Source organism: Thunnus albacares, chromosome 1, assembly GCF_914725855.1.
Source record: "Thunnus albacares chromosome 1, fThuAlb1.1, whole genome shotgun sequence".
NCBI lineage: Eukaryota > Metazoa > Chordata > Actinopteri > Scombriformes > Scombridae > Thunnus > Thunnus albacares.
The window spans coordinates 33832588-33850925 of record NC_058106.1 but is presented as its reverse complement, the minus strand read 5'-3'; the positions used below and the strand labels follow the sequence as shown (position 1 = coordinate 33850925).

At 39.6% G+C, this 18338-nt stretch overlaps 1 protein-coding gene across 1 annotated transcript in view; it reads left to right on the top strand.

The window, feature by feature from the left end:
* LOC122985162 (protein kinase C-binding protein NELL1-like) overlaps positions 1-18338 on the top strand; it is a 279144-nt gene that overhangs the window by 89717 nt on the left and 171089 nt on the right. The window contains exons 6-10 of the mRNA XM_044355623.1: positions 5704-5776; positions 6275-6357; positions 13235-13369; positions 14752-14854; positions 16873-16946. Of these exons, the coding sequence (XP_044211558.1) occupies positions 5704-5776; positions 6275-6357; positions 13235-13369; positions 14752-14854; positions 16873-16946 (468 nt within the window). The remainder of the gene's footprint in view (positions 1-5703; positions 5777-6274; positions 6358-13234; positions 13370-14751; positions 14855-16872; positions 16947-18338) is intronic.

Sequence of the window (18338 nt, the reverse complement as noted above, 5' to 3'; positions counted from 1 at the left end):
TGACTGACCAATAAAAACCTGGTCTTAAGTCAATGGTGCAGTGTTTCACAATTACTTTAAGGGTACATTATTAAGATAGCAATATGCGCCTACATAGGCGGGTGCACAACGCGCGTACACTCTGCTTTTTACACACGGACACGCAGCAGCGAACAAACATGCAAAAGATTACAAATAACCCTCTGTTCTGCTGTTAAACCAGCAAAAGTGTATTTGGACACACCCTAAATGCACTTGTGCCGTACGCTTCAGACCGTGCGCTTAGATCGTTAAAACAAGGCCCTAAATCTAAATGTTCTGTCACTCACTATTGTTTGTCCCTGATCCCATTGTTGTTCATTGCAACAGAAGTTATTTTCCTTTTTGCAGAGAAAATCTAGTAATTCTGTCTTCGAGACTACCCCCCAATGCAAGAAAAAGTTAAAGTGAAAAAGGTCACATGGATGACTGTCAGATGTAATATTGAGGCATTAAGAGCTGTGGTGTTTGTAGATGTTAGTCAGGGGAGAGGCAGAGGAACACAGAGGCAACAATCTGACAGCTGTGAGGGGAGTGGGATTGTCAGCAGTTGCACAAAACTGAGGTGATAAGGGGGGCAGTGTTATGAGCATGGGTTCTAATGTCATTTTTTTTGAATTTGTGAGGGCGGTAGTGTTCAAGCAACAGCGAGGTGTCAAGTTGCTCTTTAACCTGTTAAAGACAGGGGATTAACAGAACCCACATGCATCATCTCTTGTCAAAAGCAGAGAATGATGAAGATCTTGTTGGGAAACCGAGAGAAAAGAATAAAGAGGCAGGAGGCGAAGGAAAGGATAAAAAAGCTAAGAGCTATAGGAGTAACACTGCAGACGGAGATAGGAGGTGAAATAAAGCAGCAGCTGTAATCTATCCCATTCAGAACACAGGAGTGGGATAATGATAAGACGAGCTAACTAGGCCTTTAAATAAAACATACTGAGCCCTCGCAATGGCTGGAGACGCTCCTCTGCCTCGCACCACCTCCTCCTGGGGGCCTCTCCATCTGAGTAGCAACTGTAATAAATTATCTTTATCTAGAATCCATTGTGTCAAGGATGCTGACTCCTCAGGGACACTGCGGGCGCGTTTGGAACTGGTTCTTTTGTGAAATGCACGGTGTTTCGTGCACCACGGGACAGTAATGAATCTAACACAGACAATGATGGAGAGCTTGAATGCGCTACATAAGGCAGTGTGACGAAGGAAAAGCCGAACCTGGATGTGAAAGATTCAGAGCCCAGATCTTTACCCGTGTCTGTCTTATGAATACTTTGTTTCTTGGCTGTTTAAATTAGTTTGTTTGTTTTGTTCGCAACTATCTTCATTTTATTTAAAGGGCGTACCAACCACAACATCATTTTCTCCAATTCTGTCTCATTCTGGCAAAAGGAGACTCGTGGGATCAATTGGAAAGAAAACAAAAACAAAAACATAGATTATGGAATAAACTTAACTTCATTATGAAGAGCTAAATATTAAAATATTTTTTCCCATTGATCCTCTGATGCTCCATTTTTAGTACTTTTAGTAGTAGGGCAAATTAACCCCAGAATGCAAGTGTTTGTATTTTCTTGTGTGCATTTTTGATAGTCGATACCAACATTTGTTGTTAAAATGCATTGCAAACCACAAGTTAATGTCAATGACATTTACTTTACATTAAATTCAACAAATCCTTGTGCCTTCCTAACAAGCTTAGTTTAATATGCATTTTAGCTTGTGTGACGATTGGATTCTTCAACTTGTTTGTGGTACATTTGAGCCACCATTGTCTGCATGTAGGGTGAGACTTTTTTGACACTTCGGGCATCACAAACAGAGGTTGAAAAAGTGTATTGACCACAAGCAAAGCTAAATCATTACAGTCCATCAAAAAATTGTGTATGGGAGGAATTAGTTAGTACTACAGAGCTTTAAGATAAGAACAAGTAAATTCTTTGGGGAGATCATCATCATTAACATCTCCTTTTCTCTGTCTCCGTTCAAATCTCTTTTGTCTCTCCTCTCTCACACTTGTTAATTAGTGTTGCTGATGCTAGTTTAGTCCAGGGAGATGATCTGCACCTGGAGGTTAAGTCATCAGACCTTGATAGAACATGGAAAGGTCATGTTGTGCATGATCAAACTGAGAAAAAAAGAATCTCAGTATAAAGCCTGACCCAGGGTAATAAACCTTTGTCAATGTTGCTCAAAGGCAAAGAGCTGGCCAAACACGCCTGGCCTATTACTGCTGTAATAAACAAGCTAACTGGGAATTATGACTATAAAGGCCAGCAGACAAGCGAAGTGAAGGTAATGTCTGCAATAACAGGGAGTGAACTTGAGAATGTTTGGGGACACAGAGAAACAAATGATGCCTAACCAGCACATAAGCCTACCTCTCTCTCTCTCTCTCTCTCTCTCTGACACAAACACACACACATACACACATTTACATTACTTGTGGGGACTTAATATCACTTTATTCAATCCCTTTTTTGCAGCATGAATCATTTCCAAACCTTCAATCAATCTTAATTCAAATCTAAACCCAAAACCAAAGATTAAATTAATTTGTTTTTTCACCTATTCAACAGGATAAAGCAATCTGTTCTTCACACAAATGCACACACACACACACACACGCACACACACACACACACACACACACACAGAAACTTTTTTTTTGTTTTGCAATTAATCAAGACAACAGTGCCATCTGTAAGTGCTGTGACACATGTTTAATTATTAACACATGTTTAATTAATTTTAATGTCTCTGTACTTAAGCACATTTGCTTTGAAATGAAACAGTGTCAAATTGCTGACTTTCAGCTTTTAATGCTTTTATGGGATTTTATAGTTTTTAAAGTCCCCCAATCTTAGAGGGAGCTATAGGTTAAGAGGAAAGGCATGTTCTGCTGGATTGACCATGAAAAATAATTGGTTGCCCCTGCTTCTGTGTGTCTAGGATCATCCTAAGATTAGGTGGACCATATATAAAAAAGGCTACAAGTTACAAACAGTGTGTGTCAAACATCCTTAGAGTTGCATTAGTTTAATTTTATTGGTCAGAAGAAGAAGAAGCAGACAACACACATTCAAACTATTCAAAATTTAAATTCTATTCAAATTCTATTAGACTATTCAAACACACCCCCCACTCATATTATCATTTTATAAAGTTGCTCTGGCTAACATGTTAGCAAACAGTTGCCTTCGGATTTTGCATGATGTTTATGTCCACCTGATGAAGAGCAATATTCACTCTCTTTAGATCCAGTTTGGTCTCTACCAACTACTGAGAAAACATTTCTGGCTCTTAATCTGCTAATTGTGTGCAGCCAGCTAGTCGCTAACTTTGTCTGTCTTTCATTTGGTGTCGGGCGGGTAGCAAACAGTGGATTTATTAGAGCTTGTCTACCGAAAACAGCTGTCTGCCTCTGCTGAAAACGAGGCTGATGAGAGTGCTGAGACTGAACCATCCTGACGATGTTCTGTAAATCCAAAACAATGATCTAAAAAGAGGCTTAAAAAATTACCATACGGCTGCAGAGTTGTTGTTAATTCTCTGTGGGTTTATCACTGTGAGCAACCTGTTTTGTATTACATATGGTCCTTTGATTCATTGTTGATATAAAAAAAAAATACTGATAAGTGCGGCTTTAAACTTAAAGTCAGCACTTTCAATCACTTTTTATTCATTCATTTCAAATCAAAAGTGCTGCAGTATAGAGACAAAAACATGGCATCATCTTCCTACTTATTTACTGTGCTATGTCTGATTTGAAATGTAGCTGTGTAGACTCGGCTTACCATGGGAGAGAACTATTATTCCCAAATAGTGCTATTCAAACATATCTGCTATAGGCTTTGGCAGGGAGGTGAAACACATGTGTGCATGTATCTGCCTTTGTGTGTGTGTGTGTGTGTGTGTGTGAGTGAGAGAGACAGAGAGAGAGAGTGAGAGGAGAGATTTTATGACTGGAGTTTGAATTACCTACTGATCATTGACAGTGATGTGTGGTCAGGGCTCCTATATTACACCACTGGGACAGACATCTGTGATCTACACCTTCATTTTCATTCTGAGTGACACTGACAATCTCTTCTTCACCAGTCACTGCTCACACAGCCTGTGTGTGTGTGTGTGTGTTTGTGTGTGTGCATGTGTGTGTGTGTGTGCATGTGTGTGTGCGTTAGAATATATTTGTTCTCAATCTGTGCTGCAAGCCTGGTCATCTCAAGGCTCTCTCGCTCTGTGAAACAGAGGCAGGTGTTGCTTGCATCCAGGCCCGCCGAATGCACTGTAAATGGATTTCACATACACATAAAGTAGAGACGAGTCGATGCCAACTGTGCTTGAGGTGGCGAATTTTAATGTCCTTCCAGCATGTTTTCAGTAGCCAATTTGAAGGAATGGCAAAATTATGTTACCCCAGTGTCTCTGCATATGTGTGTGCGTGTGTGTGTGTGTGTGGGCACCCCAGTGTTTTACAAGTTTGGTTTTCCATTAAAGAGGACGCTTTTTTCCCCCCAAATTGCTCTCTGTGGTCATTATGAAGCTCACTATTTACCAGCCCTGCACCTCTGGAGATAGCCTGCCATTCAGGGTGATTGACAGACAGACTGTTAAAGAAGAGAACTCTCCAGTTATTGGCCATTTACTTCTGCATATGCGTAAAGTACATTTGCCTGAGTTCAGTTAGGAATGGATGTTTTTTTTTTTTTACCATTTCTAAAATGCAACCACTATCAAACCAATTTCAATATTAACTGCTTTCCCCTGCTAAGAAAGACACTTTCGCATAAAGGGACAAAATGTGATGATCCAGTTTATTGGACGACACATCTTTAGGGGCTATTTCCCAAAGGAGACTTCATTTTTTTCCCTGTAGGTGTGATTTGACTGACAAAAAGCAGAGGGAGGTTATGTTTTTACTCTCAGTTGTTTTCTGATTATTAGCAAGATATTCATGATGTCGACATCCACGAGGGTTACATTTAGATATAGATTTTTTTTTTTTTTTTTGCAGATTCAAGTATTTTTAAGGATTTCTGTTTGTCAGTTGTGTGAAGTCTAATGCAGATCTGTAAGATGCAGATTAAACATTTTCTGAGTGCTTTTACAGTTTAGCTCTGATATGCAAACCACTCAACTTGTGAACAATAAAATATGGATAAATTTTCTTCATGTTTTTTTTTGTTTGTTTTTTAATTTCAACCTATATTAACCTATAATAAACAACTAATTCCAAAGAATAAACACAAGCTCTGATGTCTTCAACTAAGCCAACTGTTTGCAGATGCGTACTGGAAAAATCTGGAGAAAAAGATGGGGACATGGTAGATTCATATGATAAAATTTGCCCAAATGACAAAAAAGTTTGGATATAATTTATACAGGTTTTGAGGTATCAATCTCTTAGATTTCTGCCTCCATCCCAAAAACAGTACTACTCGCAGCATTAAAATGACATTCCAGCAATGCAAAAACAACTTGGCATAATTCACTGACGTCAAGAGTTTCACTTGAACTACCAACCAGTGCTACTTACTTACCAAAGAAATGGTCACTATGAGAACGGCTGCCAGTGACCTACACAATTTGGATAAACCAAACATTTAGAGATCCAAAGAGATGTCCCACAATCCACGCATATCATCTTTCTGTCTCCTCCCTGCACCCGTCCCTTTGTCTTTCCAGGGCGTCATCCAGGATGTGAAGTTGATTTTTGCTCCCAACGGCTACATCACTCAGTGTCCTAACCTTAACCGCAGTAAGTATCGTGATGACTCGGACTGTAATAAGCTATATTTCAGCTGGTGGTGACCTCTCCCCATTGATCACATACAAACTCTCGCTCCTTTTATTCTTCTTCCCCTCCTCCAGTAATCTTCATTTTGCTGTAATTCAGATTCATTGCAGCCTCCTCCCTCCCCGCCCCGTTTCTCCATCTGTTTACTGTCAGATTAAGATACAAGGCCACTGCTGTGTCACTGTCTCTGTCACTGATCAATAAGACATGTAATCACACCTTGTCTCTTCATTACTGATACTAATACCAACCACAAGCTTAAGACAAAGAGTAAACAGATTGTGAGGCTTCCCTTTTGTTTGCTGTTGTCAGCCATGAGCTGTGTCCAAATAAATACAGACAAGCTAATTATTTTTTATTCATTTACTTGGTTTATCTTCTATCTAAACTCTTCCCTTTTGCTCTTTCTCTCTTATCCCCTCTCTGTTTCGTTTTGTTGTTTCCTTTTCCTCCGATGAGCCTGTCCGACCTGCAGCGATTTCCTGAGCCTGGTGCAAGGCATCATGGACCTTCAGGAGCTACTTGCCAAGATGACCCTGAAGGTAAGAACAATGACAGACCTCACATGCTGAAAGCTACCACCTACAGTTCACCAGACTGTACAACAACTAAGGTGATTGTGTACTATATGGAAAAACTTGAACCCAGAACTATACAAAATTAGCAACCATGTCAGTGAAAGTCTGTGTTCCAATTAAAAGATCCACTAATATCTATCCGTATTGTAGCCTGACAAACACATAAATAACTTCCTTCTCTGCTACAGCTGGAGGCGGCAAAATTCTTTGATTTTGTTGCTACTTTCATTGAAGTTCATCCTTTAAAGTCAGTATCTAATTTTTGTTGTATTTCAACAAGACGGTACCCATAAAAAGATAGTTGTTGTAGGAAAACAAAAAACATAATGAACATGCACCTTAATCTCTTTCTGTAAATATGATTATTCTGTCACATACTATTGTGAGCAGGGATTAAAGCGCTTTTAAAATATTCACACACACACAAATGAAGAAAGATATTAATGTGCATGTAAGAGGGAGCAGCGAACAGACAATTGCTTGGCCCCATGAAATTTCTTTCATGGTTTTGTGTTGTTTTTTTTTTTGCAGTTTGTAATCGCTCAGGATAAGAGTAAGGAAACAATGGACCCGTTTTCATTTTGGATATAAAAGTTAGAACTAGAACAATAGAGGAAAATATGAATGCCTGCACTTCAGCTCTATAATATCAAGTATTGAATAAAAGTACTGACAGTAAAGAAGAGCAGGGATTGACAGTTCATTATTCTTGGCCTTGTAAATAGCAGCTAACATAACTTGCTTGTTCTGGAGATTTTTTACCATAATACATGGCCCTCATCAGCAGATTGAATTTGCTCGGTTGCCGTGGAACCAAAGACCTTGCGTTTAGATTGTTTTTCCAAAAAAAAAAAAGAGTAGAGTTGAATGTAATTCTGGATGAATGCCTTGTGGGGGGTTTTGTACTTTCATAACAATTGAATAAGGCAAGGAGGGAGAGAAGAAGGGCAGGGTGAAAGATTATTTCATGAGATAATGTCATGTTGCAAAGTGACTGCTGTATTAACTCCAGGCATCTGATACATGTAGTTTAGAAAAAAAGGACATTTATCTGGTGGAAGAAAACAACATAGACATAATATTTCCTTTCTCATTTTCCTCACTTCTGATATGTTTTTTTTCCCTGATAAATGACAATCAACTTTAATTATGAGGGATTCAGACAATTTATTTATTGGGAATTGTGATATGGGTAAATTTAGATCTGTAAGAGATTCATAATTATTATTATGACCTGTGAGAATGTGTTGCATTATAGGTTGTTATATCAACCAGTCTTAAATAGCAGCTACATCTATGTTAAGGTTAGGGCGATAAAAAATATACTAAATATCTTGATAAAAAGTGCTTATATCATAATGTTCATTATCCTGCTGTGCTGCTATCATTATGATGAGAGCCATATTGAGTCAAGTAGGTGATTTTTTGGAAACACACACACACACACACAAGGGACAGGTACACTCAGAGTTCAGAAAGGTGTCAGCAAATGGAGGCTGCATTGGCACAACAGGAGGTGTGCATTCTGCCCCGGAGCCATGTGGGAGAGCCTGAACCACTTATAAGACTAAGCATCTGCATAACTACGTGTGTGTGAGTGTGTATGTGATTGACTCTATATGAGATTGAGAGTGTGGGCTTCTATGCGCATGAGTGAGTGCTATCAGGTGGGAGTGAATGAAGCAAGGACATCTCAGCGGGCAGGCCAGCTATAGAATAATTTTCAGTGTAAATAAGGGTGAAATGAAAAACATTACCCTACCGCTGTTTCAACGCCTCCTCCTTCACATTAACACACCCCGACCTATTGCCACCTGACCTCATTGCTCATACGAGTCGCAGCAGGGAGGATGCAGTCATCTCCAGCTCTAAATGGCTCTTTGCCTTTATGTGCTGGAGAATAGAGGGATTCAGCACTGGGTGAGTAATTGCTCGGTCCTGAGCGTACAATGTGGAGTGTCAAGAAGTGGACTCACAGGTCAGTCACTAAACGCTTCGCTCATAGAGACTGAGGACAATATCCCAGGTTTCGTTAAAAGTGGGGGGAAACTATTAGAGAGTTTAAAAAAAACCTGCATTGCAGAACCAATCCAATGTTTTTAGGGTGGCCCTTCATATTGGGGATGTGCAGTTCACTACAGAGGAGAATGGGGAAAGAGCATCATTTCTGGTAAGGCTTGTCCTTAACAAAATGTAAGGGGGTTTGTTAGTGACCGTTCTTGCCGCCATTTAATCAATTACTGTACATTTAGAAATCCCCAGACTTCAGTAGGTGGAGATCTCCAATTGTCTGGTATGGCGAGACCAGTCAAGAAGAGGTGATATGACAATTAACTGCCACTGTGTGTGTGTCAGGGAGAGCACAGATATGTGGTGATGGCTGTTTTTGCCCAAACATGCAGTAGAAATAGACTTTTTCTGCTACCATGACGAGGAATACCAATATAGATGATACATTCTAAGATATTCTCACTTACTTCTAGTGGTGTGTATCCATGCAGAAAGTGATATTTGCCCAAGTTTTCAAATATCTACCTCTCTAGCTGGATTTAAGTTGCATTTCCAAAATTACATTTTCTAAGTCAGCAGGAACGTCTCTTCTCAGAATTAGTGTCCCAGTTACTCTGGGTAATCCACAGACTTCACTGTCAACAGTTTTTTTAAACCACTTTCGACCAATAGTCTGGAAACGGTTGACAGCAAGGTCAGTCACAGATATGACAAGATAAAACCCAAATTGTCTGCATACTGACAGTAGATACCGCTAGAGGTAAGTGGGTATTATGGAGGAACTGACCCTCTAATATTACTCACAAAAATGCTTATAACAATTTTGGTTTCTCACTTCCCTATTTTGTACTTTCAGGCTGCCTTTTAAAGGCTAAAAAGAAAATGATTCTCCTGACTGTTCTATTAAGACTTCAAACATACCATCATATTTTGATGTCAAGTATTAGTGTCTCAGTGTTTGTTTCATTATTATGGCTGAAATATTCTAATCATTTAATAGCAAACATCCCAGATCTGGATTACCAACAAAATATATTTGTCTGTTGGCCCAAGACTGATTGGTCCACAGAATTTCATGGAAATTCATTCATCAGACAAGCAGGCAAACAAAAAAGAGCTGGATCAGAGGTGATAAATGCACCTTCATCTGGACTTTGTCTTCAGCTGTTGTTTTATTATTTCACTCATGTCTCTCTGCCTCATGTATCAACCATACATGCCTATTATCCTTTGTGGGTATCACTGTGCCATTTGATGCTCAGGTTGTACAGGAAAGGTATTCCTCTGTGGTGCCTTCAGGCAGCCTCCTAGCCTTTGAAATTGCATTTCAGACATTTTGTTTAGGGCTTTGACAGGACACACCTCTACTGCTCACCTTGAAGTAAAAAGCTTCAGTGGCATCCAGCATTTTTCTTTTTTTTTCTTACTGAGAAGCCTCTATCATTTCATGGTGAGTCCTCTGCCTCTCTGACACTGTGGCCTGAGAAGGTCTCAGAGGAGCAGAGGGGGCGGACGCAGAGCGGTGGAGCAGTCTTGAGTGTCTTAAGTGGGCCTACAATTTCTGAGTTGACCTACGCTCCTCAGATCAATTGGAGCTTTTTGAATTCCCCACCTTCTCACCTTTCAGACAGGACTCCGATTGTTTATACTCTATGTGGGTCAGACAGTGAAGATGTTTGAGTTTATATGTGAATTGGTGTTTTGGTGTGTGTAACTACACAGCTCCTTCTGAAGGCTTTAAGTGAGCTTTGATGGATACAGTACAATGGGCTGTTCTGCATGAAAAAAGAACCCACTGGATAACAAGTGTGCAGATTAAAGATAAATACAAACTGAACCACAGTAGATGCTGATTTTCAGGGTATAAAAAGCTCAGATTATTGACAGCCTCTCTGCTTAGCTAAAACATCAGTTTAAACTAGGACTGCAACAATCAGTCAATATATTGATTAGACAAAAAATGAATCGCCAACTATTTTGTGAAAAACGAAAACCCAAAATTCTCTGGTTCCAGCTTCTTAAATGAGAATATTTTCTGGTTCCTTGGTCCCCTATGATAGTAAGCTAGAATATCTTTGAGCTGTCGAGACAAAACAAGACATTTTAGGTTGCATTTTGGACTTTGGGAAACATTGATTAACATTTTTCACCATTTTCTGACATTTTCTAGACCAAACAACTACTCGATTACTCTAGAAAATAATCAATAGATTAACTGATAATGAAAATAATGGTTAGTTGCAGCCCTATTTTAAATCCTTCCTGCATCTGTTGGGATGAACTTGCTACTACCAACCCTACTATGTCTTACAATCAGTATCAAGATGTTATACAAGGATTAATAATAGTTAAGATGAAGTTAGCTTAATTTTAAGAATCTCATATATAATGCACAATTTAAATTCCAATTGTAAAAAAAGGTTTGGCATTAAAATGTTTACTGTCAAACATGGTTTTAAGTTTTGTTACAGCAGCATAGTATATGAAAATTTTCTTGCCCTTATAGGTAAAATAACCTTGCAACCTCCAAAACGCATAAGTGTTATAAAAATAATTCATAAGGGTGAGGGTAGGGTTGGAAAAGTCACAATCATGCTTTCCCTGTTGATAGGAGGTTAAGTGCAGGCTTTCTGGCAATATAGCAATCATGCTACAGTCATCATTTGTATGAGAATGAGTTCACTTCTCAGGAAACACTGTCTTGTGACACTTCTGTCTGTCAAAGAGGGACAAGCATTAAGAGTGTTGAGCATGGAATAAGCTGAAGAAGACGGGCTGATCAGTACGTAGGAATAAAAGACGGATGAGGCAGGATCGGGGTTGTCAGTCCTGTCTGTCATTCCTCTGTAGATTATAGCCTAAGGTCTGAAGCATGAGCTGAATGGTGATTACTTATTATTCCTCTAATGAGTAGCTCCCAGTGGTGCAGCTCTCTGTGAAAACCGACTGGGGCACGCCGTAGGGCGAAGGGTGGAGCAAAGGGTTAACTAGCCTGCACGTTCAGATATTTTTTTCTTTTATTAATATATGATACATTTGTGGAATTTTCAACACAAAAACACACATACATAAACCCTCGCATGTATGACTGAATAAATTAAATAAAAGAGAGCAATCAGTAGAATGAGGTGAACGCTGGCAGAGGTAATGACACTAAGACAAGAGGGTAATATCAACAATACAAACACAAGAAAAAAAAATAGAATAAGAAAAGCAAAGCATAAAAATACATCCAATATACAAGACATTTTGGAGACAAGTACACCTACTGTGTGCTACTAGCATGGGGAAAACAGGACCTTGCCAGGAGGTGCAGGATGTTGGTGCAGTACAGGGGGTTGCTCAGCCAATGGGGGCAGCATCCAGCTGAAGGGACCTGACATGTTCTAAGAAGGGTTTTAGAAAATTTTACATTAGAGCCACAAAGGGAGTGTTTAATTTTCTCTAATTTCACAAAGGATAGGGCATCCTTTATCTGATGGGTATGAGATGGTGGATGAAGACTCTTCCAGTGCATCAGAACAACACACCTTTATACAATGTGAAAAAAGTTACAAGTTCAACACAATAGGACGACAGTGAATGGTCAGTGGATAGGACACCAAACAAGCCAACTAAGCATGAGAGGTGGATGTTAGCAGATATGATGGCTGAGAGTGAGTCAAAGACAGACTTCCAAAATAGAAATAAGGCAGGACAAGACCAGGACATGTGGGTGAGATTAGCTGGTTCTAGGTGACATTTATCACAGTTTGGATCAGTGCTAGGATAGATACAAGCTAGTTTGCTTTTAGACCAGTGGACTCTGTGAATTACTTTGCATTGAAATACCCTGTGACGGGCACAAATAGATGACTTGTGGACACGTTTCAAAACCGACTGCCAAACCTCAGTCTCTATCTCTATAATGAGATCCTTGGACCAAGTGGTACGTAGATTATCAGAGGCTGAAGACTGGCACGTGAAGAGAGTATTATACAGCTTTGAAATGGTACCTTTGAGGTAAGGATTAATATTAAAAATGGTGTCATCCAAGGTAGGAAGAGGAATCGCGGGGAAACCAGGGAAGTGTTTAAGAATAAAATCTTGGATTTTTAAGCATCTGAGGAAACGGGTCCTCGGTAAATTGAATACATGAGTTAACTGATCAAAAGATACAAATGTTCCATAAATGTAAAGATGCTTTACAGAGAAATTCCCGTGGCCTTCCCAGGTTGCAAAAGCCTTATCAGTAATAGAGGGAGGAAACAGAGGATTGGAGTGTACAGAGGATAGAAGAGGTATTGCCTGGAATCCAAAGTGGTGTTTGAGTTGAGTCCAGATCTTAAGATAGTTTATGACTATTGTATTACTGGAGTATGATGATGTTAACACCAGGAGGAGGCACAAGAGGGGCATTAGAGAGGAAGACCACATGAGGCATCCTCCATCTGCAGCCATGTTGGGGGTTGACTGTTAATACAACACTGTTGCAATATAGTTCAAATGTTTGCACCCATTTCTTTGATTTTTTTGTAGATGCCTTTTTGAATTCTGTGTTTTTTTTGTTTGTTTGATTGTTCCATATAAACTGAGAAATCGAGCCATCAAGTGAATGGAAAAAATAATTTGGAATGAAAACAGTACGCATTGAAAGCATGTATCCTGCCAGTAAGAGATATGAGAGACCAACGGTGAAGGTCTTGACTCAGTCGAACAAGCAAAAGGGAGAAATCACATTTAAACAAATCTGAATAGTTCTTAGTTACACAGATGCCCAAATATTTAAAATTTACATTCAGACTTTTGATTTAGTGCCGTGACTCTGTGGTGATTCTGTGCTTGTCCCCAGTTGAACTACGCTGAGTCCAGGCTGACCCAGCTGGAGGGCTGTCACTGCGAGAGGACCTGCAGCGCCAACGGTCTGGTCTACAGGGATAAGGAGCTGTGGGTGGAGCCGGAGAACTGCAGGAACTGTGCATGTAAGGTGAGTGTCACCCTCATCCCCACAATCAAAGGATGAAGCTCTGGCTTTCAACTATCACACTGCAAAAAATCTATTATTGAGCCCTGAAAGTCATGTTTTTCTCAAACAAGTGAAGGAACCTGCAAGTGTAGGAAGATTATTGAACCTGTTTCTGTGTTCAGTCAGTGTCATATTCTGTACAAGCTTGTTTCAACTCTTCATATGTTGAGTAAAATATTCAAACTCAAGCCACCACATCTTGTATGAAGTCGATTTGTATTTGAAACAGGATGAAACTGTCTCACCACATGCAGATTTCTTCACTCATTAAAGAAAATAAGACAAAAACGCCTCGATAAAATGAATATTTTTGCAGTGTATCATGTGAAAGCAAAGGAAAAATAGGAGCGGTGAAGAGAAACTGGGTAGACCAAAAAAGGCAAATGACAGGATTTATAACAAAATAAGCTCACCCTCAGTGTCACAGATAGATGATACATAACAGCTTAGTGGGATCTGAGGAGGGATTCTTTCTTTAATGGAAAGCCATTACAATCCCTATTACCTTCACTCTCAACACTTTGCCTTCCAATCAGATCTCCCCTCTATCCCAACCCCTGCATCCTCTCTCCCTGCCTCCTGCCTACCCCCTAATAAGCGCTCCCTAATAAGCCTCCCTGCCTGCACTCAGACATGGGAGCCAGACTTTGAAATATGTTGAAACAGGCCATCCGGGGCCCTGGGGAATTAGACTTGCTGCATCATTGCACATCAAGCACAGGGTGGAGTTTAGTCAGTCTGATTTTCTCCCGCAGACATACCATTAACTGATAACCGCGGCATCCTGGGGGAACCATTTCCGATGAGTCATGAAATGAAGAGGCGCACACAGAGAGAGATATCAGCCTCAAAAATGAAGGCAAACTACCTGCCATCAGCAGGCTGCTCGGTTTCAGTATCCACCATCCAGCACTCGATGATGAATCTCTTACCTGATTTTATAACATTATGATTTTTTTTTTTATTTGTAAATATGATAGCTTTCAGTTTCAGATTGCAGTGCCGAAGGTGGGATTCTGAATAGTGTTGATGTGGTTTGCATGATGATAACACTGCAGGAGCATTAGGCTCTCAGGGTTGGGCTGTACTGTTGGCTGCATTTGAAGGAAGTATAAAGTACACTGAATGTGATACATATACAGTATGTGAACTGTTGCTGAGCTGGGGGTAAAGAAGGATAAATAATGCACATGTAAATGTAAATTGAGAAATAGGAGACATGTGTTCAGTGTGGATTTTATGGCACTGCCACAGGCATATATGTATGTTCACACCGAGTGTTGGAGCTCTGCTTCTGATGTTTCCATGTTTTTTGCTTTAAAAAAAAAATCGTTTTCTTGCAGAATGGTGTGGTGGAGTGTCGCAGGATTTTTTGTCCTCCGGCAAACTGCTCAGAGGATTCACTGCCTGTACACATTGACGGGACCTGCTGCAAGAAATGTAGACGTAAGTGTGGAGCAAGAAGCGGGATGACACTTTCACAAACAAAACAGGGAAAATCCCATCAACATATACACAAAAATATCTTTCACACCGCACAAATAAGCTCAGGTAATATGTAGTGTTGACATGGCTGCTCATTTATGTTTTTGCTAAGCAATATAAAAAGATTGTGGAGATTATATAAAATGCTCAAAGATTTAAGTTTTCAAGACCACTTGGGTCAAAAAAGAAAACTTTTATTGCCATTTGCAGTAGTTATATTTGGTGATATGGCTTTGTTCTTTCCTGGAGAGTAGCAGCAAAGATCCCAGGTACAGAACAGAGCAGGCAACAATGACAACAAAAATGACATTATTTAAGTCAGGAGGAGCTGGGGTGGACGTGGGTTAAAATAAGGCGTCTGAATGAGATTGCCAATTGCATGCATAGAAGGGAATCAGCTGATGTAGCTGGGTTTGTGAGCTGAGCTTGACTTGAACTAACACTATGCTCAATGTTATGTTGCACAGTCTACTCCAAAAGAGATTCAGTTGTTTTATTTCTTTATTTCTCTATAAAACAGCATGACAGCTAAGAATATCATCTCTCCACAGCTGTGTTCTTGAACATTGATTCATATATATAATCATAATCATAATATAAAAGTCCTATCTATACATATTAATCAAGAAACAGTCAATGAGGTTGTTTTACAATAGTTTTGTGGTGGTATAACAGCATCACACCATTTTGCAGCTGAATGTAGAGGGTGTACCACTTTATTGAATGACCAGTGCTGTTTTTTTTTGTTTTTGTTTTTGTTGTTGTTTTGTCTTTTTTGGAGCAGACAGGCATTATTAGCCTCTGACAGGTGTTAATTTTAGGGTGAGACACATTTGTATCCCGTCGGACCGAACTCTTACCTGCAAATGATGATGTTTTTAGCCTTCAAACTTATATTTGCAACCCTGACAACACTATTTCCTGTCCGTCCTGCTTTCTGTCACAGCTAAATGTCTGGTCTGACCGCACTTTAAGTCTTTTTGTAGTGTTATAAGAATATTTGCCACTTCCTGTTCTTTGCTGGTGAGGAGACAGTCATTATCCATTTATCTTTAACATTAACATAAGTTGTTCTACGCATTTCAACAAATACAAAAAAAACAAAGTGCTGTTGGTTTTTTTGTGTTTGTTTTTTGTTCTTTGTGTGTGTGTGTGTGTGTGTGTGTGTGTGTGTTTGAGCTCAACTTTATTGCTTTTAATGCTCTTTGCCACCAAAACTAAAACCACTGTATATACAAAGAGAAGCCTGGCGTTTGTGGTTGATGTTCTGCTCTCGCTGTGAAACTAAAATAAACTATCTGTGAGAACAAAGACCATTGATTTGCATGGAAGCTGAAATGGAGGCACTATTTCTGGTATAAAGCACACGGGGGTCTGGTAGCTGTTCAGAGACACACGGACAACTGTGTCTCTTACTATAATGCAAAAACCCTAAATCCCTTAAGTATAGTCAATCTTTGAATAATTCCAGCCCTCCTCTTCCTCCCTCCATCTCTCCACTCGCTCCTTCATCCTCCTCTTCCTCCCATGTGAACATCAGAGCTCTGGCACAGACCAACAAGGGAGCTGCGCTCCAGAGTTGCGATTCAGCGCTCCATGGTCCTGCACCCTGGAGAGGAGGAAAGCAGGACTTCATATCATATGCTTCATTTTCTATTTCTGCATTATCGCCAGAGGAATATGCAGAAGGGGTCTTCTCTGTTGTATTCTTAATGCGCTCTTACATTTCCTCTCTGCTTATTCACACTAGCCAAGAACAACTTTGTTTCTAACAGAATTAACTAAGCAAAACTTCAGCCTGGAAACTTTGTTTTTTTTTTTTTTTTTTTGCAGACAATCTCAAAACCATTTTTCACTGTTGTTGAAAGTACCACAGGAGCAGCTGAGGAATTATTTTATTCTATCGTAATCATAGCTGCACTGCACTTACCATAATAGCGTGTTATGGAAGCAGTTATGTTCTGTTTTTCTGCCCACAGCGAAATGTACTTACATGGGCCAGACCTTTTCTGAAGGCCAGCGCTTTTTATCCAGGAGCTGCAGGGAATGCAAGGTAACACTTCTTTTTTCTGTCCTTCTGTACAATTTTTTCTCCCTCGGTGTTAAGCCTTTACTCTACAATCAGATCACCGTGCAGCATTTCACTTTCAGCATGAACATGTAATGACTCTGTGTGGTGGACTGCGCGGTGTGTTATTCAATTAACCCACAGGCCTTGTTAGTTTTCCTTCCCTCCCCCAATCTGTTTAATCTGCCTTTCTTCTTCCTTCTAATGGCGAGATAGCCAGGTAATTAGAATAACTTATGAAGACAGCAACACAAAGGCCTGATTTAAAATGTAGCTTCATCACTGTGTGGATTATAATTAAAGTCATTATTCCAGTTCACCATAGAACAGAGGTGAGGTTCCTTCACTGAGCAGCCATTTATCTTTAAAGGCACTGTTTTAAGGAGAAAATTAGCGTTGTATGCATGTAATTGCTTACAAAGAGCCACACAGTGGATTCCTGGACTCATTATTGGCCCCCAGAGACCTTGAAACATCATTATATTGTTTGTACACTTTGTTTCAAACAATTACAGCCATCCTTTACTCCTCAATGTGTATGCTGCTAAATGAGCAATTTGTGGTCAAATTATTTTTAGAATGGCCCCCAGAAAGTGGTTTCTAGTGTCAGCGTTTGGTTCCAAGATGCCCCGTAAATCTCAGCTATATGTGAACTTTATATGAATTTATTGGTGATTTCTGTATGTCACATTTAGAAGAAGGCCTCTGGCGAATATCGATTAGCTCTGTAACCTTGCATCTTTCTCCAGACCAGTTCTCCGTCCTCTCACAACAATGAATATATGCGTTGACATGTGGAGAGAATAAGCAAGAGCAATGAGGCCACATTAAACTATGTACAGAGGAATCAGATCATTCTGGTCCACAGCTAAAACTATCAGTGATCATTTAAATGTCCATATTGGTCTTTTTTTTCCAGCCATTTACAACAAATCATATGTCCTTCACCGTTTTCCAAATATTCCATCATTTTTTGTTGGACTATCTACGTTCTAGGCAGGCATTGTTTTCAGTTTAGAGCCAGGTCATTTCTATGGAATCTCTATGGACAAATAACACTCTGAAACTCAAAATAGCTATCACCAAAACTGGGAATTTTACTGTTTTTGAATACAGTGATGCAATTTGATACATCGCTGACATACTAGACAGGCTTTAATAACGAGAACAGACATTAATTTCAAGGACATTACTGATTGTTTTAACACTGTTACAACGTTTGTTTTATTTTAATACTTTTGCCCATTTCTACTCATTGTGATAACATTTTCAAATGTTTTGTAGAGATTAAAGCATTTAGCTACACTTAAAGGTTCTGCAGTGTTGTTTGCTCTGTACTCCAGGATACTCTGGCAGATTTGTGATCTCGAAGAAACA